General features: G+C 43.4%; 1 protein-coding gene across 5 annotated transcripts in view; it reads right to left on the bottom strand.

The window, feature by feature from the left end:
* The window catches only part of LOC132380382 (uncharacterized protein KIAA1522-like), a 121,889-nt gene that overhangs the window by 12,100 nt on the left and 94,182 nt on the right, over positions 1-15,607 (bottom strand). For all 5 annotated transcript variants that reach the window (XM_059949119.1, XM_059949122.1, XM_059949124.1 and 2 more), the window contains exons 3-5: positions 3,869-3,945; positions 1,973-2,123; positions 187-303 (exon numbers count right to left, since the gene is read on the bottom strand). In XM_059949119.1, the coding sequence (XP_059805102.1) occupies positions 187-303; positions 1,973-2,123; positions 3,869-3,945 (345 nt within the window). The remainder of the gene's footprint in view (positions 1-186; positions 304-1,972; positions 2,124-3,868; positions 3,946-15,607) is intronic.

Here is a 15,607-nt window from a genome sequence, read left to right as displayed (position 1 = left end):
TTTATCATCTCTCACGTCATGAAATTTGTTCATTTTTGTGGCAGCAGTACAGTACAATACATAAAATTACTACAGTCTTAGGCACCCTAGCTATATAAATGTGCCTAAGGTACTTCCACTATACTGTACTTACAAAGTACCCCATAAATGCAATCTAAAAATGCCCCCAATAATGGGTACACAAACCGAGTTCCTGCTGAATGTGTTGGGGAAGTCCCATTATGGTTGTCCTCCGAATTCGTTTCTCTTTCAGTTTAGGGCCTTTGAAGGATGATTGCATTTTCTGGGGCTTAAATGTTGCTCCTGGTTTATTGAAAAGAAAAGTTCAGAAACTATTCATTTTAAAATAATTAATAATGAAACAAACTATACTTCTCTTTCATCTGTTTGTGTTCCCAGACATGTATTCCAATCTGGGATATAATGTGTCAGTAAATCAAATCTGTTACTTTCCTCACATTGGACACCAGTCAATGTTCCTGCTGAGACAAGTTTAGCTGATACAGAAAATCCATCCAAGGAAATGTGAGTGGGATTCAAGTACAGAATTGATAACATTTAACAGAGTTGATTTCTTCGGGATTTCCAGTCTGTAGCAACCAGACCGAACAACATTCTGTGAAATCACAGGCTGACACACCTTTCACTCTTACAGTTAAACCAGGGCATAGCCCTGGTTTAAGCTCAGGTGTACTTAATGATGAGGCATTCAGGTCTACCAAATAATGAGCTGAGCCCCACCTTCACCAGGTGATTCTCCCTACTTTCACCAGATGAAACCCCACCCATCATCACCAGGTGATTCTTCCTCACCACCAGGTGATTCTCCCCTCACCTTCACCAGGTGATGCTCCCCTCACCACCAGGTGATTCTCCCCCCATCTCACCAGGTGATTCTCCCAACATCTGCACCAGGTGATTCTCCCCTCACCTTCACCAGGTGATTCTCCCAACATCTGCACCAGGTGATTCTCCCCTCACCTTCACTGGGTGATTCGCCCCTCACCTTCACTGGGTGATTCTTCCTCACCTTCACCAGGTGATTCTCCCCCCATCTCACCAGGTGTTACTTCCTCACCTTCACCAGGTGATTCTCCCCCCATCTCACCAGGTGATACTTCCTCACCTTCACCAGGTGATTCTCCCCCCATCTCACCAGGTGATACTCCCTCACCTTCACCAGGTGATTCTTCCTCACCTTCACCAGGTGATTCTCTCCCCATCTCACCAGGTGATTCTTCCTCACCTTCACCAGGTGATTCTCCCCCCATCTCACCAGGTGATACTTCCTCACCTTCACCAGGTGATTCTTCCTCACCTTCACCAGGTGATTCTCCCCCCATCTCACCAGGTGATACTTCCTCACCTTCACCAGGTGATTCTCCCCCCATCTCACCTGGTGATACTTCCTCACCTTCACCAGGTGATTCTCCCCCCATCTCACCAGGTGATACTCCCTCACCTTCACCAGGTGATTCTTCCTCACCTTCACCAGGTGATTCTCCCCCCCATCTCACCAGGTGATTCTCCCTCACCTTCACCGGGTGATTCTCCCCCCAGCTCACCAGGTGATTCTTCCTCACCTTCACCAGGTGATTTCCACCCACCCCCCCCCCCCCCACCACCACCACCTCTGTGAGGTTTGGCCTGTCAACAAAGCTCAGTGATGTGACTTTGGAAAAAGAAATGTAATATGTGAAGAAGAAACAGAAATGAGATTAGCTCATCACCTCTAACAAATTATGTGCACCTTACCTGGTAATATTCCTTATATTGTTAGTGATCACCCTTTATCCTCGCAGAGCCAAGGGCTCATTATAATATCAATTTTGCAATTGCAGATGTTAAGTAAATGTATTCTATGAGAACAAACTCTAGCTAGTGAACAAATTGTTTTAATTGCAAATTTATTCAAATCCAAACCTGACAGTCATTTGAGAATCAGGTCTGTTGCTTGTCGTTTGATCCATACCTGTTGAACTGACGGCTGGCTGGATCACCAGTGTATTCCTCCGGATTTCGTCGGGAGTCGGTGGTGGGAGAGACCGAGTCTTTGTCCAGACTTCATCGCCAGGACCGCCTGATGCTGAATCTGGGAGATCAGGCGAATCTTCATCCTGTGACTGTAGACCACATGTCACAGGAGTCAAACCTTTGAGAAAAATCCAGTCTGCACACTACTTCCACTTCCACTGCCCCCCAGTTGCTGTAGGATTGGTGTAGGGTTTATGTAGAGTCGGTGTAGGGTAGGTGTAAAGTTGGCATAGGACTGATGGAAGATAGGCGTAGTTTATGTAGGATTGGTGTAGAATTGGTGTAAGACTGGTGTAGGATCGGTGTAGTTTGTATAGGATTGGTGTAGAGTTGGAATAGCACTGGAACTACAAGAGATTGAAGACCCCTTTTTTCATTACTACCATCAGGGAGGAGGTACAGGAGCCTGAAGACCCCTCTTCTCATTACTACCACCAGGGAGGCGGTACTGGAGCCTAAAGACAAGCACCCAGTGTTTCAGGAACAGCTTCTCCCCCTCTACCATCAGATTTCTGAATGGGATAACGAATGTTGCAACATGCACAAAATGCTGGAGGAACTCAGCAGGCCAGGCAGCATCTATGGAAAAAAGTCGATGTTTTGGACAGATACCCTTCGGCATTTTGTGTGTGGTGTTTGGATTTCCAACATCTGCAGATTTTCTCTTGTCTGTGATTGGTTCTCTACCTCACTATTTTTGCTCTCTTTTTGCACTACTTAGTTCATTTGATTTTTAAATATAACTTATTATTGCAATTTATAGTTTTTTATTATTATGTATTGCAATGAACTGCTGCTTCAAACAACATATTTCACGACGCCTGCCAGTGATATTAAACCTGATTCTGATTCTAGTAAGATTGCACCTAAGTAACTGGAAATCTGATATTTAAGAGCCACATTCCATCTGATACGGGGGGGGGGGGGGGGGGGGGGGGCGGGGGAGGAGGTGGCGTGGATAAATCTTTTGAATGATCCCAGACTTTAACTTTTATCCCAATACAAAGAAATATCTGTAGATCGTTATTCAGTTGCATGGAAAGGCATTCTTAAAAGAGTTACTTGTATTTAATACAATCATTGATACCCAAACAAAACACATGAATATAATGGGGAAAACAAGCTCAGCAAGTGTTAGACACATGGTCTTTTTCACAGGGCTGGGGAATCAAGAAGAAAAGGACACAGGTTTGAGTCGAGAGAGATTTCTCAGAAACAAGGGGCAACTTTTTTTTAAACACACAAGGTGGTATCATTTTGGACACAGCAGAGGAAGTGGTTGAGGTGGGTACATTACTAACATTTAAAATATAATAGACTGCTACATGGATTGGAAAGGATTAGAAGATTATGGGCCAGACACCGGCAAATGAGACTAGCTTAGGTGGGGCATCTTGCTCAACATGGACCAGATGGGCCTGTTTCTGTGCTATGGGACTCTCTCACTCAATGAACAAACTGCTGGAAGAACTCAGTGGGTCAGGTAGCATCTGTGGAGCAGAGGGATAGCTGGAATTTTGGGTTGAGATCCTGTTGTCATGGAGGGTCTCGACCTGAAACATCAACTATCCCTCTGCCTCAACTGATGCTGCTTGATCTGCTGAGGTCAGCCAGTAGGTTGTGATTATGTCATATATTCCGGTACCTGCAGCCTACTGTGTGTCCATGGTGATGAAGATCTATGTGGAACTCCAAACCCAGCCTTCTGCCTGGAACTTTCAGCAGTAGAGTCTCACCGAAACACAGAAAAACACTGGACATCCAACCTGGTACCAACTGTAGATGTGACTGGGAGGTGTGACCGTTAATTCAATAATACACTGTGTATACTTACAATCTGGCTACAGTTGTCCGTGCTGTCCTGGCCATTTCCAAGCCGTAGCTCTGAGCCGCCGTCCAGGGATCCTGACACTACAATCACACAGATGCAGAACAGAGATGGTTTGTCAATGGGTATTTCATTCATTGGCCTACAATGCAATCACAAACCAATCAAAAACCATTTACCGATCAAGATCAATATGTACATGTCATCAACCCCTCTACAAATGCAGGCCTGATTCGTGCCCAACCCAGAATCCTTTGCCCAGTGCTGGGGATAATTGTATAGAACTCAAGGGCTGATAATATGCAAAACCCTAAAGCACAATACTGTATTTCTATCCTCACAGATGCCATGAGACCTGCAGGATATGTCCAGTAATTTTTAAATTCAATATGTGTTCATTCTATAAACAGAAAACAAAAATATTGAGCAGAGAGAACAAACAGAAACGCAAAAAGCAATTCTGATCCTTTTAAATACAGAATACTGAATAGGGCCTTCACAAAGTCCAATTCCTTCATTTATTATCACTGACATATGTATCATGAAATTTGTTGTTTTGCAGCCGCAGTACGTAAAAAAATACTACAAGTTATAAGAGAAAGGTGCTTGCATTTGAATGGTCTCTGGCTCGATAATGCTGAGGATGGTGTCAGAGTCCTGGGTCTTTGGCACAGTTTAATTGACGCAGTTTGTGGACTGGACTCTGACGGTATAATGTGTTTCTGGTTACTCCGTTTTTTTATTGTTGCTTTGTGTGACTTTGATTGAGACAGACCAGCTCTCCATCCTGTAGTCAATTAATGATACCAAGCTGGATTGAACTGAATCCAGTATGCCTGGACCGTTTGGATGATTTGTGGTTTGCTGTTTTATACTCTGTATAAAGTGCAAGAGCAGAGCAAAATAGTGAGGCAGTACTCCTGATTATCTAAGAGCTTGTTATTCACCTCTATCACCTATCTCCTTTGAACCTATCCCTCTCATTTAAATACATGCCCTCTAGTATTAGACAGCTCTATCCTGAGAAATAGTATTAGACAGTTAAATAGTATTAGACAGTTCTATCAGCTGTCTATTCTATCTCATCATCATCATGTACCGTGTCACTGGGTGACCATGATTGTTCTTGACTAATTTTTCTGCAGAAGTGGTTTTCCATTGCCTCCTCCTGAGCAGTGACTTTACAAAATGGGTGACCCCAGCCATTATCAATAGTCTTCAGACTCAGTGGTCGCATAACCAGGACTTGTGATGTGCACCAGCTGCTCATACAACCGTCCACCACCTGTGCTAAGCAGGTACTGCACCCTGCCCAAGGGTGACCTTCAGGTTAGTGGAGGGAAGGAGTGCGTTACATCTCCTTTAGTAGAGATGTATCTCCACCCCACCACCCAACTACTTTATCTCTGCCTCTCATAATTCTGTAAATCTTATCACATCTCCCCTCACCCCCACCACTCCAGAGAAAACAACTGAACCTCTCCTTGTAACACATGCTGTCTAATCTAGGCAGCATCCTCTCCAAAACATCTACCTCTTTCCTGTACTCAGAATTTAAAGCAATATTCCAGATGTGGCCTAACCAGTTTTATAAAGCTGATATAAAATTCCTGACTCTTGTACTCTGTGACCTGCGCCTCTGGGTCAGTGAGGGCCGCTGGAATGTACTTAGTGATCTAGCAGAAGTGTGTGTGGGGTGGCTACTGAAACCTGACCACAGCCTGGAGACAGAGCACTAACCCTAACCCCTCAACAGATACACTGTGAAAGAGCGGACTGAATCTTTTCAAAGAGTGACTCACTACCTGTTAATCATTGAGTAGGGTGGAGTTTTGTCATGCTCTGCATTGCTTGGCTGTGTGAAAATGTGGTCTGTAGATCAGCCACTGACTTGCTGCCACAAACTTCACTTCCTCAGGAGACAATCCCAACCTTGCAGTCTTACAGCCCACACCTGCTCCCTCTTATGCTAACACCCAGAGCAGAGCTGTCCACGTAGACAGACTGTCCAACACCCAGAGCAGGACTGACAATCCAGACAGATTGTCCAACACCCAGAGCAGGGCTGTCTATACAGTCGGCCCTCCTTATCCACGGGGGATTGGTTCCAGGACCTCCCGCGGATACCAAAATTTGCAGATGCTCAAGTCCCTTATTTAACATGTAACAGTGTGGTGGTCTTTAGGACCCAGCGGAACCCCGGACTTTATTTAATATGTCTCCGTGCGGTGGACATTAGGACCTAGCGGTGCAGCTCTGAATCCGCAGTGTTTCTGTTCACAAAAATAATCACAATCACGATTGAAAATAAGGTGGACGTAATAAAGCCATCGAAAAGAGGTGAAACGCCATCAGTCATTGGAAAAGCGTAAGGCTACAGTCGGTCAATGATCCGAACAATTTTAATGGAGAATGCGAAAGGCCCTGCCCCGATGAAAGCTACAATTATTACTAAGCAATGCAGTGGTTTAATTATTGAAATACGTATGTTTCTTAAGAGTTTTATATGCATAGAAAGGTAAAATATGTACTATATACTAAGAAAAATGTTTGACTAACTGACGCTAAATAATACGGGATGTACCTGTTCTGACTTCAAATCCGACTTAAAGTCTGACTCAGGAATGGAACTCATTCATAACCCAGGGACTGCCTGTACTTTTAAGTCATTTCTAGATTATTTATACTACCTAATACAATGTAAATGCTATGTAAATAATTGTTATACTGTATTGTTTAGGGAATAATGACAAGAAAAAATAGTCTGTACATGCTCAAACGACGGGTGCTGGAGAGAGAACTTCCGGGTTTTCCCAATTAGCGGTTGGTTGAATCCGCACATATGGAATCCGCGAATAAGGAGGGCCGACTGTACAGACAGATTGTCCAACACCCAGAGCAGGGCTATTCATGCAGAACTATTGTCCCCATCCTGATTCAGGGGATTTGACCCAGTAAGTCAACAAATGATGCTCGACCCGTTGTTACTCCATAAGATTGTTTGCTTCACAAATTGTTTCAGCTTTTCTTTCCTCAGAGAACTTATTTCTTCCTTCCTTGTCTTCATTCTCATCCCCCTCCCCCAGTCCAGTCCTTTCCCACATCCATTCATGATCCTTCACCGCCTCCAACCACCTGTCTCAGCTTACTGTAGGAGACATCCCTGGTCATCTCTAGTCCACACCAGGAGGGTCCGAGACTCCACACTCATTGAACCAAGCCACTGCTAGCTCCCCCAACTCACACAATAAATCTGATTGACATTTTCAACTGAAAATACAGAACTGCTACAAACTTTCTGATCACCATATGGAAATCTCAGTTGTAATTTATTTCTTAGCTTCAAGGATTCAAAGCAATTTTATTATCAAAGAATGCATAAATTATACACCTTGCAATTTGTCTGCTTACAGGCAGTCACAGAGCAAGAAGCTCGAATAACCTAATTTTAAAAAGGCCAAAATCCACCGCACAGAGGAAAACAGAGGGAAAGTAAACTTTGTGCAAACAAAAGAAGCAGCCAGCAGCTTCCTTAACTCAAATGAGTCCCAGGTCCACTCCTGGAGCAGCCAGAGTAGGCCCAAGCCAAGCCTCAGCCCCCAGTTTCTGTACTGTATTGGAAATCTCATGTAAATCTCTACAGACTCCTTGATCTCCAATACTGAACAAAGCACCTCCAGCAAGTGCAGCCTTTGTAAAAGCATAGAGTTAGGTGAAGTCTGGTAACCGTTAATGAAATAATTCATCAATTCCCTACAGATGATTTCATTCACCCAGGGCCTGTGAATCAGAACAACAGGATTATAATGTAATTAACTTTGGGTCTGTTTTGAAGCAATTCAAAGTGAGTTTAACCCCAAAGCATTTTTACAGATCTTTCTATCTCTCCATTCCATTGCCTGCCTGGGAACCTCTATCACAGGGGTTCCCAACCTAGGGTCCACAGACCACTTGCCAAATGGTATTGGTTCATGGCATATTAAATAATAACTCCTGCTTTATCGGTTCTATTGGGCATTTGGGTTGGTCTCAGGTTTCAGCAATTTCACAGCACAACAGTGCCCTTGTTTATTTGAACAAGAACACTCATCAAACCATCAACCACACGAGTCTGTAAACATTTGGATCACCTTGGTAATCCTGGCCTCACCTACCACAGATATTTCATCATTCCCTCCATCCCTCCCCCACCCTCTCTGCAATTTAGAACTCATTTGTTTTCTCTTTTTCATAGTTCTGATGAAGGATTTCAGATACAAGACATTAACAGGTTCTCTTCAAACAGATACTGCCTGGCCGATTGTGCTCTCCACAGCTGAACCTTTGACATCCACTGTGAATGGCTGGGGCAATTGGTCACATCCTGCCAAATGAGAATGGTCTGGCTATTCTCTCTTTTCATGAAACAAACTAATGATGTTACTGTGTCCTGTAGGACTCAGCGAACTTGACTTTAGAGAATGAAGGTCCAGGCATTGCTGGGAATCAAAGCACAAGAGTTCAGCACCATTAAAACGTCAAACTGAATTTAAGCATCAAGGCCTGACAGTAGAAAACAAACTGGTGTTCAGTTCCTGTACTTAAAGTACATTTATTACCAAAGTACAGAATGTACACCAGATACAACCCTGAGATTAGTCTATCAGTCTTCCCTCAGGCAGCCACAAAACAAAGAAACTATGGAACCCATTTAAAGAAAAACATCATCCCGCCCCCACAACATGCAAAACAAAACCAAATCATGAAAATGGTTAAAAAAACGAGTGAAAAACACAGAATAAAAAACACAAAATCGAGAGAGTCCAGGCACATTCAGTTCAGTTCTAGTACTGTGTTGTTTGTTATCTGCAAATCACCCTGCAGATAATTCTCCAATACTAAACTAAGCATCTCTTATTTAACCCATCTCCCTCTCTTCTCACTATTACCATGGCGTGGGGGGTGCAGCATTCATGGGTCCCACTCCGTCAGGTTTGGGGGTAGTTGTTGCCCTGAAGTCATTGGGCTCCTGGATGGGTTTCACTCGCCTCTGCAGCTGAACTTTGAACTCTTTGCTTTTTGTCTGACAACGCTGGACAACAGATTTTTTTTTTGAAAGTGTTGCCTCTTCAGTTTTTTTTTGTTTATGATAGACCACTTGAAGCTCAACAAAAATATAGTTTCAGACTACTTGTATAAATAGGAATTCGGAGAAATAAAAAATTAACCTTTATTGAATATAATGTATTTAATTGCATAACAGTACTGACACTTTCCAATAGTTCAACTAAGCCAAAAATGTCTTGTTGATGATTTTCATTTGTACTCAGTGTCTGAGGCTTCTCACTAAGTGTCCAATTGAGTGAACTCGGCCTTTTCTCCTTGGAGTGAAGGAGGATGAGAGGTGACCTGATAGAGGTCACAGCTGAACCTTTGACATCCACTGTGAATGGCTGGGGCAATTGGTCACATCCTGCCAGAGGCATTGATCGTGTGGATAGTCAGAGGCTTTTCCCAGGGCTGAAATGGTTGCCACAAGAGGATGCAGGCTTAAGGTGCTGGGGAGTAGGTACAGAGGAGATGTCAGGGGTAAGTTTTTTTACTCAGAAGATGGTGAGTGCGTGGAATGGGCTGCCAGCAACACTGGTGGATGCGGATACGATAGGGTCTTTTAAGAGACTTTTGGATAGGTACATGGAGCTTAGTAAAATAGAGGGCTATATGTAAGCCTAGTAATTTCTAAGGTAGGGTCATGTTCAGCACAACTTCGTGGGCCTCCTGTATTGTGCTGTAGGTTTTCTATGTTTCTAATCAGCCAGCACTGATGGATTCTAGTTGTAACAGGAGGTGGTGGATAAAAACATAATTGCAATGTTTGAAAAGGACCTGGGTAGGAAGGGAGCAGAGAGGCTATTCGCTAATGCAGGCAGATGGGATCAGTGTAGGTAGGTACTATGGTCACCACTGATGAGAAGGATCAAAGGGCCCATTTCTCTGCTGTACAGCTCTGTGGCTCAGTAAGGATCCTGGACAAACTCACAGAGGCTATGAACCAAGTGTGGTGTAGAATGGCTGGCATTGGCACAATGGGCCAAAGGGCACATTTCACTGCTGTAGAACTCATTGTCTCTAGTGTTAGCCACAAGGTCCATGAAAGTTGACTTCAGTGCAGAACTGAACTTCAGACAAGTAGGTTGAAAATATCACAGAACACATTTCTAGTGTACCATCTCCAACCTCGAAGACTAATCCCAGAGTGGAACAATGTAAGATCTGAGCCATGGCAAATCAGATCATCAGTACATCTCATAGCATTCATTCCCAGAAACACTGTGACTGCCGAGATCCCTGGTAAATCTCAATGGGAACATTCCCAAATGGGTTAACAAAGTATGTGTTCAAAAATAACTCTTCCCAATTCAAACCAATGAGCTAAAAATGGGCTTTCTTAACCTTCTCCACAACCTCTTCCGGCTGGTCAAGACCTATCATTTCATGGCTTCTCTCTTCCTGAGAATCAATTGCTTGATTTGATTAGGACTAAGATTGAGTGTGACCCCATAATCAATATCAGACAGAGGCCCGACCTACACATCAATAGAGAGACACACAAACTGGAATGGTTTAGTAGATTATAGCAGTGAATTATCCCAGTTCAAACATTTACTCATTCCTGTCATAGTCGTAAACTACAACATTATGGAACAAGACTTTCAGCACATGCTGACCAAAGCACCCTCCTTGTTTGTCCCAGTTTCCTGTGTCCAGCCATAAATTTCCAAACCCTTCCCCTCCATGTACCTACCCAAATACCTCTTAAATATTTCAATTGTACCCATATCGACCCCTTCCTCTGACAGATCATTTTGAGTACTCACTACCCTCGGTGCAAAGAAGTTACAGAGTTCTCAGGTCTCTTTAAATCTCTTCTTTCATATCTTGCAGGGCCCTTAGTATTATCAAAGATCCCACCCAACCATCCAACATCCTTTTTGACTTTCTACCATCAGGCAGGAGACTACAAAGCATAAAGACAAGACCAGTCAGAAGGGGGTATATCCTGGCCATTCCCTCTGAACTCCCAGCCACATCATATTCAATGTGTTATTGGTTAATCTGTTCCATACCTTACAAAATATAATTTATGCACTTTAGTTCCTTATTTTTATGTGATTCATCTATAGATTTTATCATTACATAAGGTATTGCGTGTTCCGTGTACTACTGTGCTTTACACCCTGGTATGATAAGACCATAAGATATAGGAGTAGATTAAGACATTTGGTCCATCGAGTTTGCTCTGTCATTTCATCAAGGTTAATCCACCTTTCCTCTCAGCCCCAATCTCCTGCCTTCTTCCTGTATCCCTTCATGTCCTGACCAATCAAGAACCTATCAACGTCTCTAGCAAAAGAAATTCTTCCTCACCTCCATTCTAAAAGGACACCCCTCTATCCTGATGCTGTGTCCTCTGGTCTTAGGCTCTCCCACCATAGGAAAGAACCATTCTACATCCAATCAATCAAGGCTTTTCACCATTCAATTGTTGTGAATGAGGTCACTCCTCACTCTTCTGAATTCCAGTGAATACAGGTCAGAGCCAGGTAAGCATTCTTTACCTGCAAATTAACCCTTAGGGAATCCTGCACAAGCGCTCCCAAGTCCCTTTACGCCTCACTTTTTTGTATTTCAATTTAGAAAATATTCAACACTTCCAGTTCTCTACCAAAGTGTGTGACCATGGTTCGTACTCTGCATGGAGGTCAGTGACCAGTGGTGTGCCTCAGGGATCTGTTTTGGGAACCCTCCTCTTTGTGATTTTTATAAATGACCTGGACGAAGAAGGGTGGGTTAGTAAGTTTGCTGATGACACAAAGGTTGGGGGTGTTGTGGATAGTCTAGAGGGTTGTCAGAAGTTACAGTGAGCATTGACAGGATGCAGAACTGGGCTGAGAAGTGGCAAATGGACTTCAATGCAGACAAGGGTGAAGTAGTTCATTTTGGTAGGTCCAATTTGAAGACAGAATATAATATAAATGGTAAGACTCTAGGCAGTGTGGAGGATCTAAGAGATCTTGGGGTCCGTGTCCGTAGGACACTCAAAGCTGCTGCGCAGGTTGACAGTGTTGTTAAGAAGGTGTATAGTGTATTGGCATTCATCAATCGTGGGATTGAGTTCAAGAGCCGTGAGGTAATGTTACAGCTATATCAGACCTTGGTCAGACCCCACTTGGAGTACTGTGTTCAGTTCTGGTCACCTCACTACAGGAAGGATGTGGATACTGTAGAGAGAGCGCAGAGGAGATTTACAAGGATGTTGTCTGGATTGGACCCTTATGAGAATAGGTTGAGTGCACTTGGCCTTCTCTCCTTGGAGCGACAGAGGATGAGTGGTGACCTGAGAGGGGTGTATAACATGATGAGGGGCATTGATCGTGTGGGTAGCCAGAGACTTTTTCCCAGGGCTGAAATGGCTAACACAAGGGGGCATAATTTTAAGGTACTTGGAAATGGGTACAGAGGGGAAGTCAGGGGTATGGTTTTTACACAGAGAGTGGTGGGCGCATGGAATGCACTGCTGGCGGCAGTGGTGGAAGCAGATACAATAGCGTCTTTTAAGAGCCTCTCAGATAGGTACATAAAGCTTAGAAAAATAGAGGGCTATGCACTAGGGAAATCCTTGGCTGACTGTAAAACAGGTTACATAGTCGGCACAACAGTATGGGCTGAAGGGCTTGTAATGTGCTGTAAATTTCTATGTCCTATGTTCATACGCTTCCCAACAGTGTATCCCATCTGCCACTTCTTTGACCATTCTCCTAATCTGTCTTAGCCTCTCTACTTCCTCAAAATTATCTGCCTTCCACCTATCTTCATATTGTCTGCAAACTTTGCAACAAAACCATCAATTCCATCATCCAAATCATTGACATAATATAATAAGAATCAGTCAATAGACAATAGACAATAGGTGCAGAAGTAGACCATTCGACCCCTCGAGTCTGCACCGCCATTCTGAGATCATGGCTGATTATTCACTATCAATACCCAGTCCCTGCCTTGTCCCCATATCCCTTGATTCCCCTATCCATCAGATATCTATCTAGCTCCTTCTTGAAAGCATCCAGAGAATTGGCCTCCACCATCTTCCGAGGCAGTGCATTCCACACCTCCACAACTCTCTGGGAGAAGAAGCTCTTCCTCAACTCTGTTTTAAATAAATGTTCCTCTTATTCTCAATCCATGCCCTCTGGTACTGGACTCTCCCAACATCTGGAACATATTTCCTGCCTCAATCCTATCAAATCCTTTAATTATCTTAAACGTTTCAATCAGATCCCCTCTCAATCTCCTCAATTCCAGCGTGTACAAGCCCAATCTCTCCAATCTCTCTGCGTAAGACAGCCCTGCCATCCCAGGAATCAACCTAGTGAATCTACGCTGCACTTCCTCAATTGCCAGAATGTCCTTCCTTAAACCTGGAGACCAAAACTGTACACAATATTCCAGGTGTGGTCTCACCAGGGCCCTGTACAAATGCAAAAGAACATCCTTGCTCTTGTTCTCAATTCCCCTTGTAATAAAGGCCAACGTTCCATTTGCCCTCTTCACTGCCTGTTGCACTTGCTCATTCACCTTCATTGACTGATGAACTAGGACTCCTAGGTCTCTTTGCAGTTCTCCCTTACCTAACTCTACACCGTTCAGACAATACGCTGCCCTCTTGTTCCTGCTTCCAAAGTGGATAACTTCACATTTATTCACATTGAATGACATCTGCCAAGTATCTGCCCACTCACCCAGCCTATCCAAGTCTCCCTGTATTCTCCTAACGTCCTCTTCGCATGTCACACTGCCACCCAGTTTAGTATCGTCAGCAAACTTGCTGATATAGTTTTCAATGCCCTCATCTAAATCGTTGACATAAATCATAAAGAGCTGTGGTCCCAATACAGAGCCCTGTGGTACCCCACCAGTCACCTCCAGCCAGTCTGAGAAACACCCGTTCACTGCTACCCTTTGCTTTCTATCTGCCAACCAGTTTTCTATCCATGTTGAAACCCTGCCTCCAATGCCATGAGCTCTGATTTTACTCACCAATCTCCTATGTGGCACCTTATACACTCTTCTTACAGAAACACCCATTCACTGCTACCCTTTGCTTTCTATCTGCCACCAGTTTTCTATCCATGTTGAAACCCTGCCTCCAATGCCATGAGCTCTGATTTTACTCACCAATCTCCTATGTGGCACCTTATACACTCTCCTTACAGAAACACCCATTCACTGCTACCCTTTGCTTTCTATCTGCCACCAGTTTTCTATCCATGTTGAAACCCTGCCTCCTGTGAGCCCTGTGGTGCACCACTAGTCACCAGCAGCCAGTCAGTAAAGGCTCCCTTTATTCTTCATCTTTGCCTCCTGCCCAGACACTGCTTTATTAATGCTAGAATCTTTCCTGTAATACCATGTAGCTTATTAAGCAGCCTCTTGTGGTATCTTGGCTAAGACCTTCTGAAAATCCAAGTGCACATCAAATGATTCTCCTTTGTCTATCCTGCTTATTATTTCTTCAAAGAATTCCTACAGATTTGTCAGGCAAGATTTTCATTGAGGAAACCATGCTGACTTCAGCCTATTTCATCATGTGCCTCCAAGTACCGAGACCTCATCCTTAATAATCAACTCCAACATCTTCCAAGCACTGAGGCCAGATTAACTGGGCTATAGTTTCCTTTCTTCTGCCTCTCTCCCATCTTGAAGAGTGGAGTGATACTGGCAATTTTCCAGTTTTCTGGAACCAATCCAGAATCTAGTGATTCTTGAAAGATGAATACTAAAGCCTCTACAATCTCTTCAGTCCTCTTTCAAAACCCTGGGGTGATCACCATCTGGTCCAGGTGACTTATCTACCTTCAGACCTTTCAGTTTCATAACTTCTTTCTAGTTATGATAACTTCACACACTTCCAGCATCATTTTCCAGCAGTCCAATATCCACTCTTGCCTCTTTTTTACTCTTTAGTAATCTGAAGAAACTTTTGGTATCCTCTTTAACATTATTGGCTAGCTTACTTTCGTATTCCATCTTTAGCTTCTTAATGACTTTTCAGTTGCCTTCTGTTGGTTTTTAAAAGCTACCCAATCCTCTAATTTCCCACTAATTTTTGCTCTATTGTATGCTTTCTGTTTGGCTTTTATATTGGCTTTGACTTCTCTCGTTAGCTATGATAGTGTCATCTTTCCTTTAGAACACTTCTTCCTTTTTGGGATGTATCTATCCTGTGGTTTGGAAAAGTGTTGTCTCGTCTCTACATACATTATATGATTATATACACCATATATATGTATATGGTTAAATGGTAGTAAATTTGACTTGACCTGTATCTGTGCAATGCCATCTTGGACATATGATGGGCTTCTCAGGGGTTGTTGTAATATACACAGGGGGTAGGATGCCATGAGGTCACCAGGCTGCTGTACACTGCATTACATAAGTTGTAGGCTGCACTTGAACTTCCTGTCACTGATCCTCAAGCAACAATTCTACCTGCATCACCCACAGCCTTCTAAACCTCTCCTATCCATGTAAGTATCTAAATAGCTTCTAGTTATTGTTGATGCTCCTGCCTCAACCACCATTTCTAGCAGCTCATTCCAAACACGCACCACCTTTTGCATGAAGATTAAAAACGAAAGATTAGCTTTATTTGTTACACGTATATTGAAACATTAAAGCACACAGTGAAATCCATCATTTGCATCA

This window comes from Hypanus sabinus, chromosome 24 (genome assembly GCF_030144855.1).
Source record: "Hypanus sabinus isolate sHypSab1 chromosome 24, sHypSab1.hap1, whole genome shotgun sequence".
In the NCBI taxonomy this organism is placed as follows: domain Eukaryota; kingdom Metazoa; phylum Chordata; class Chondrichthyes; order Myliobatiformes; family Dasyatidae; genus Hypanus; species Hypanus sabinus.
Note: the sequence above shows the minus strand (reverse complement) of the source record. Positions and strands in the feature narration are given on the sequence as shown.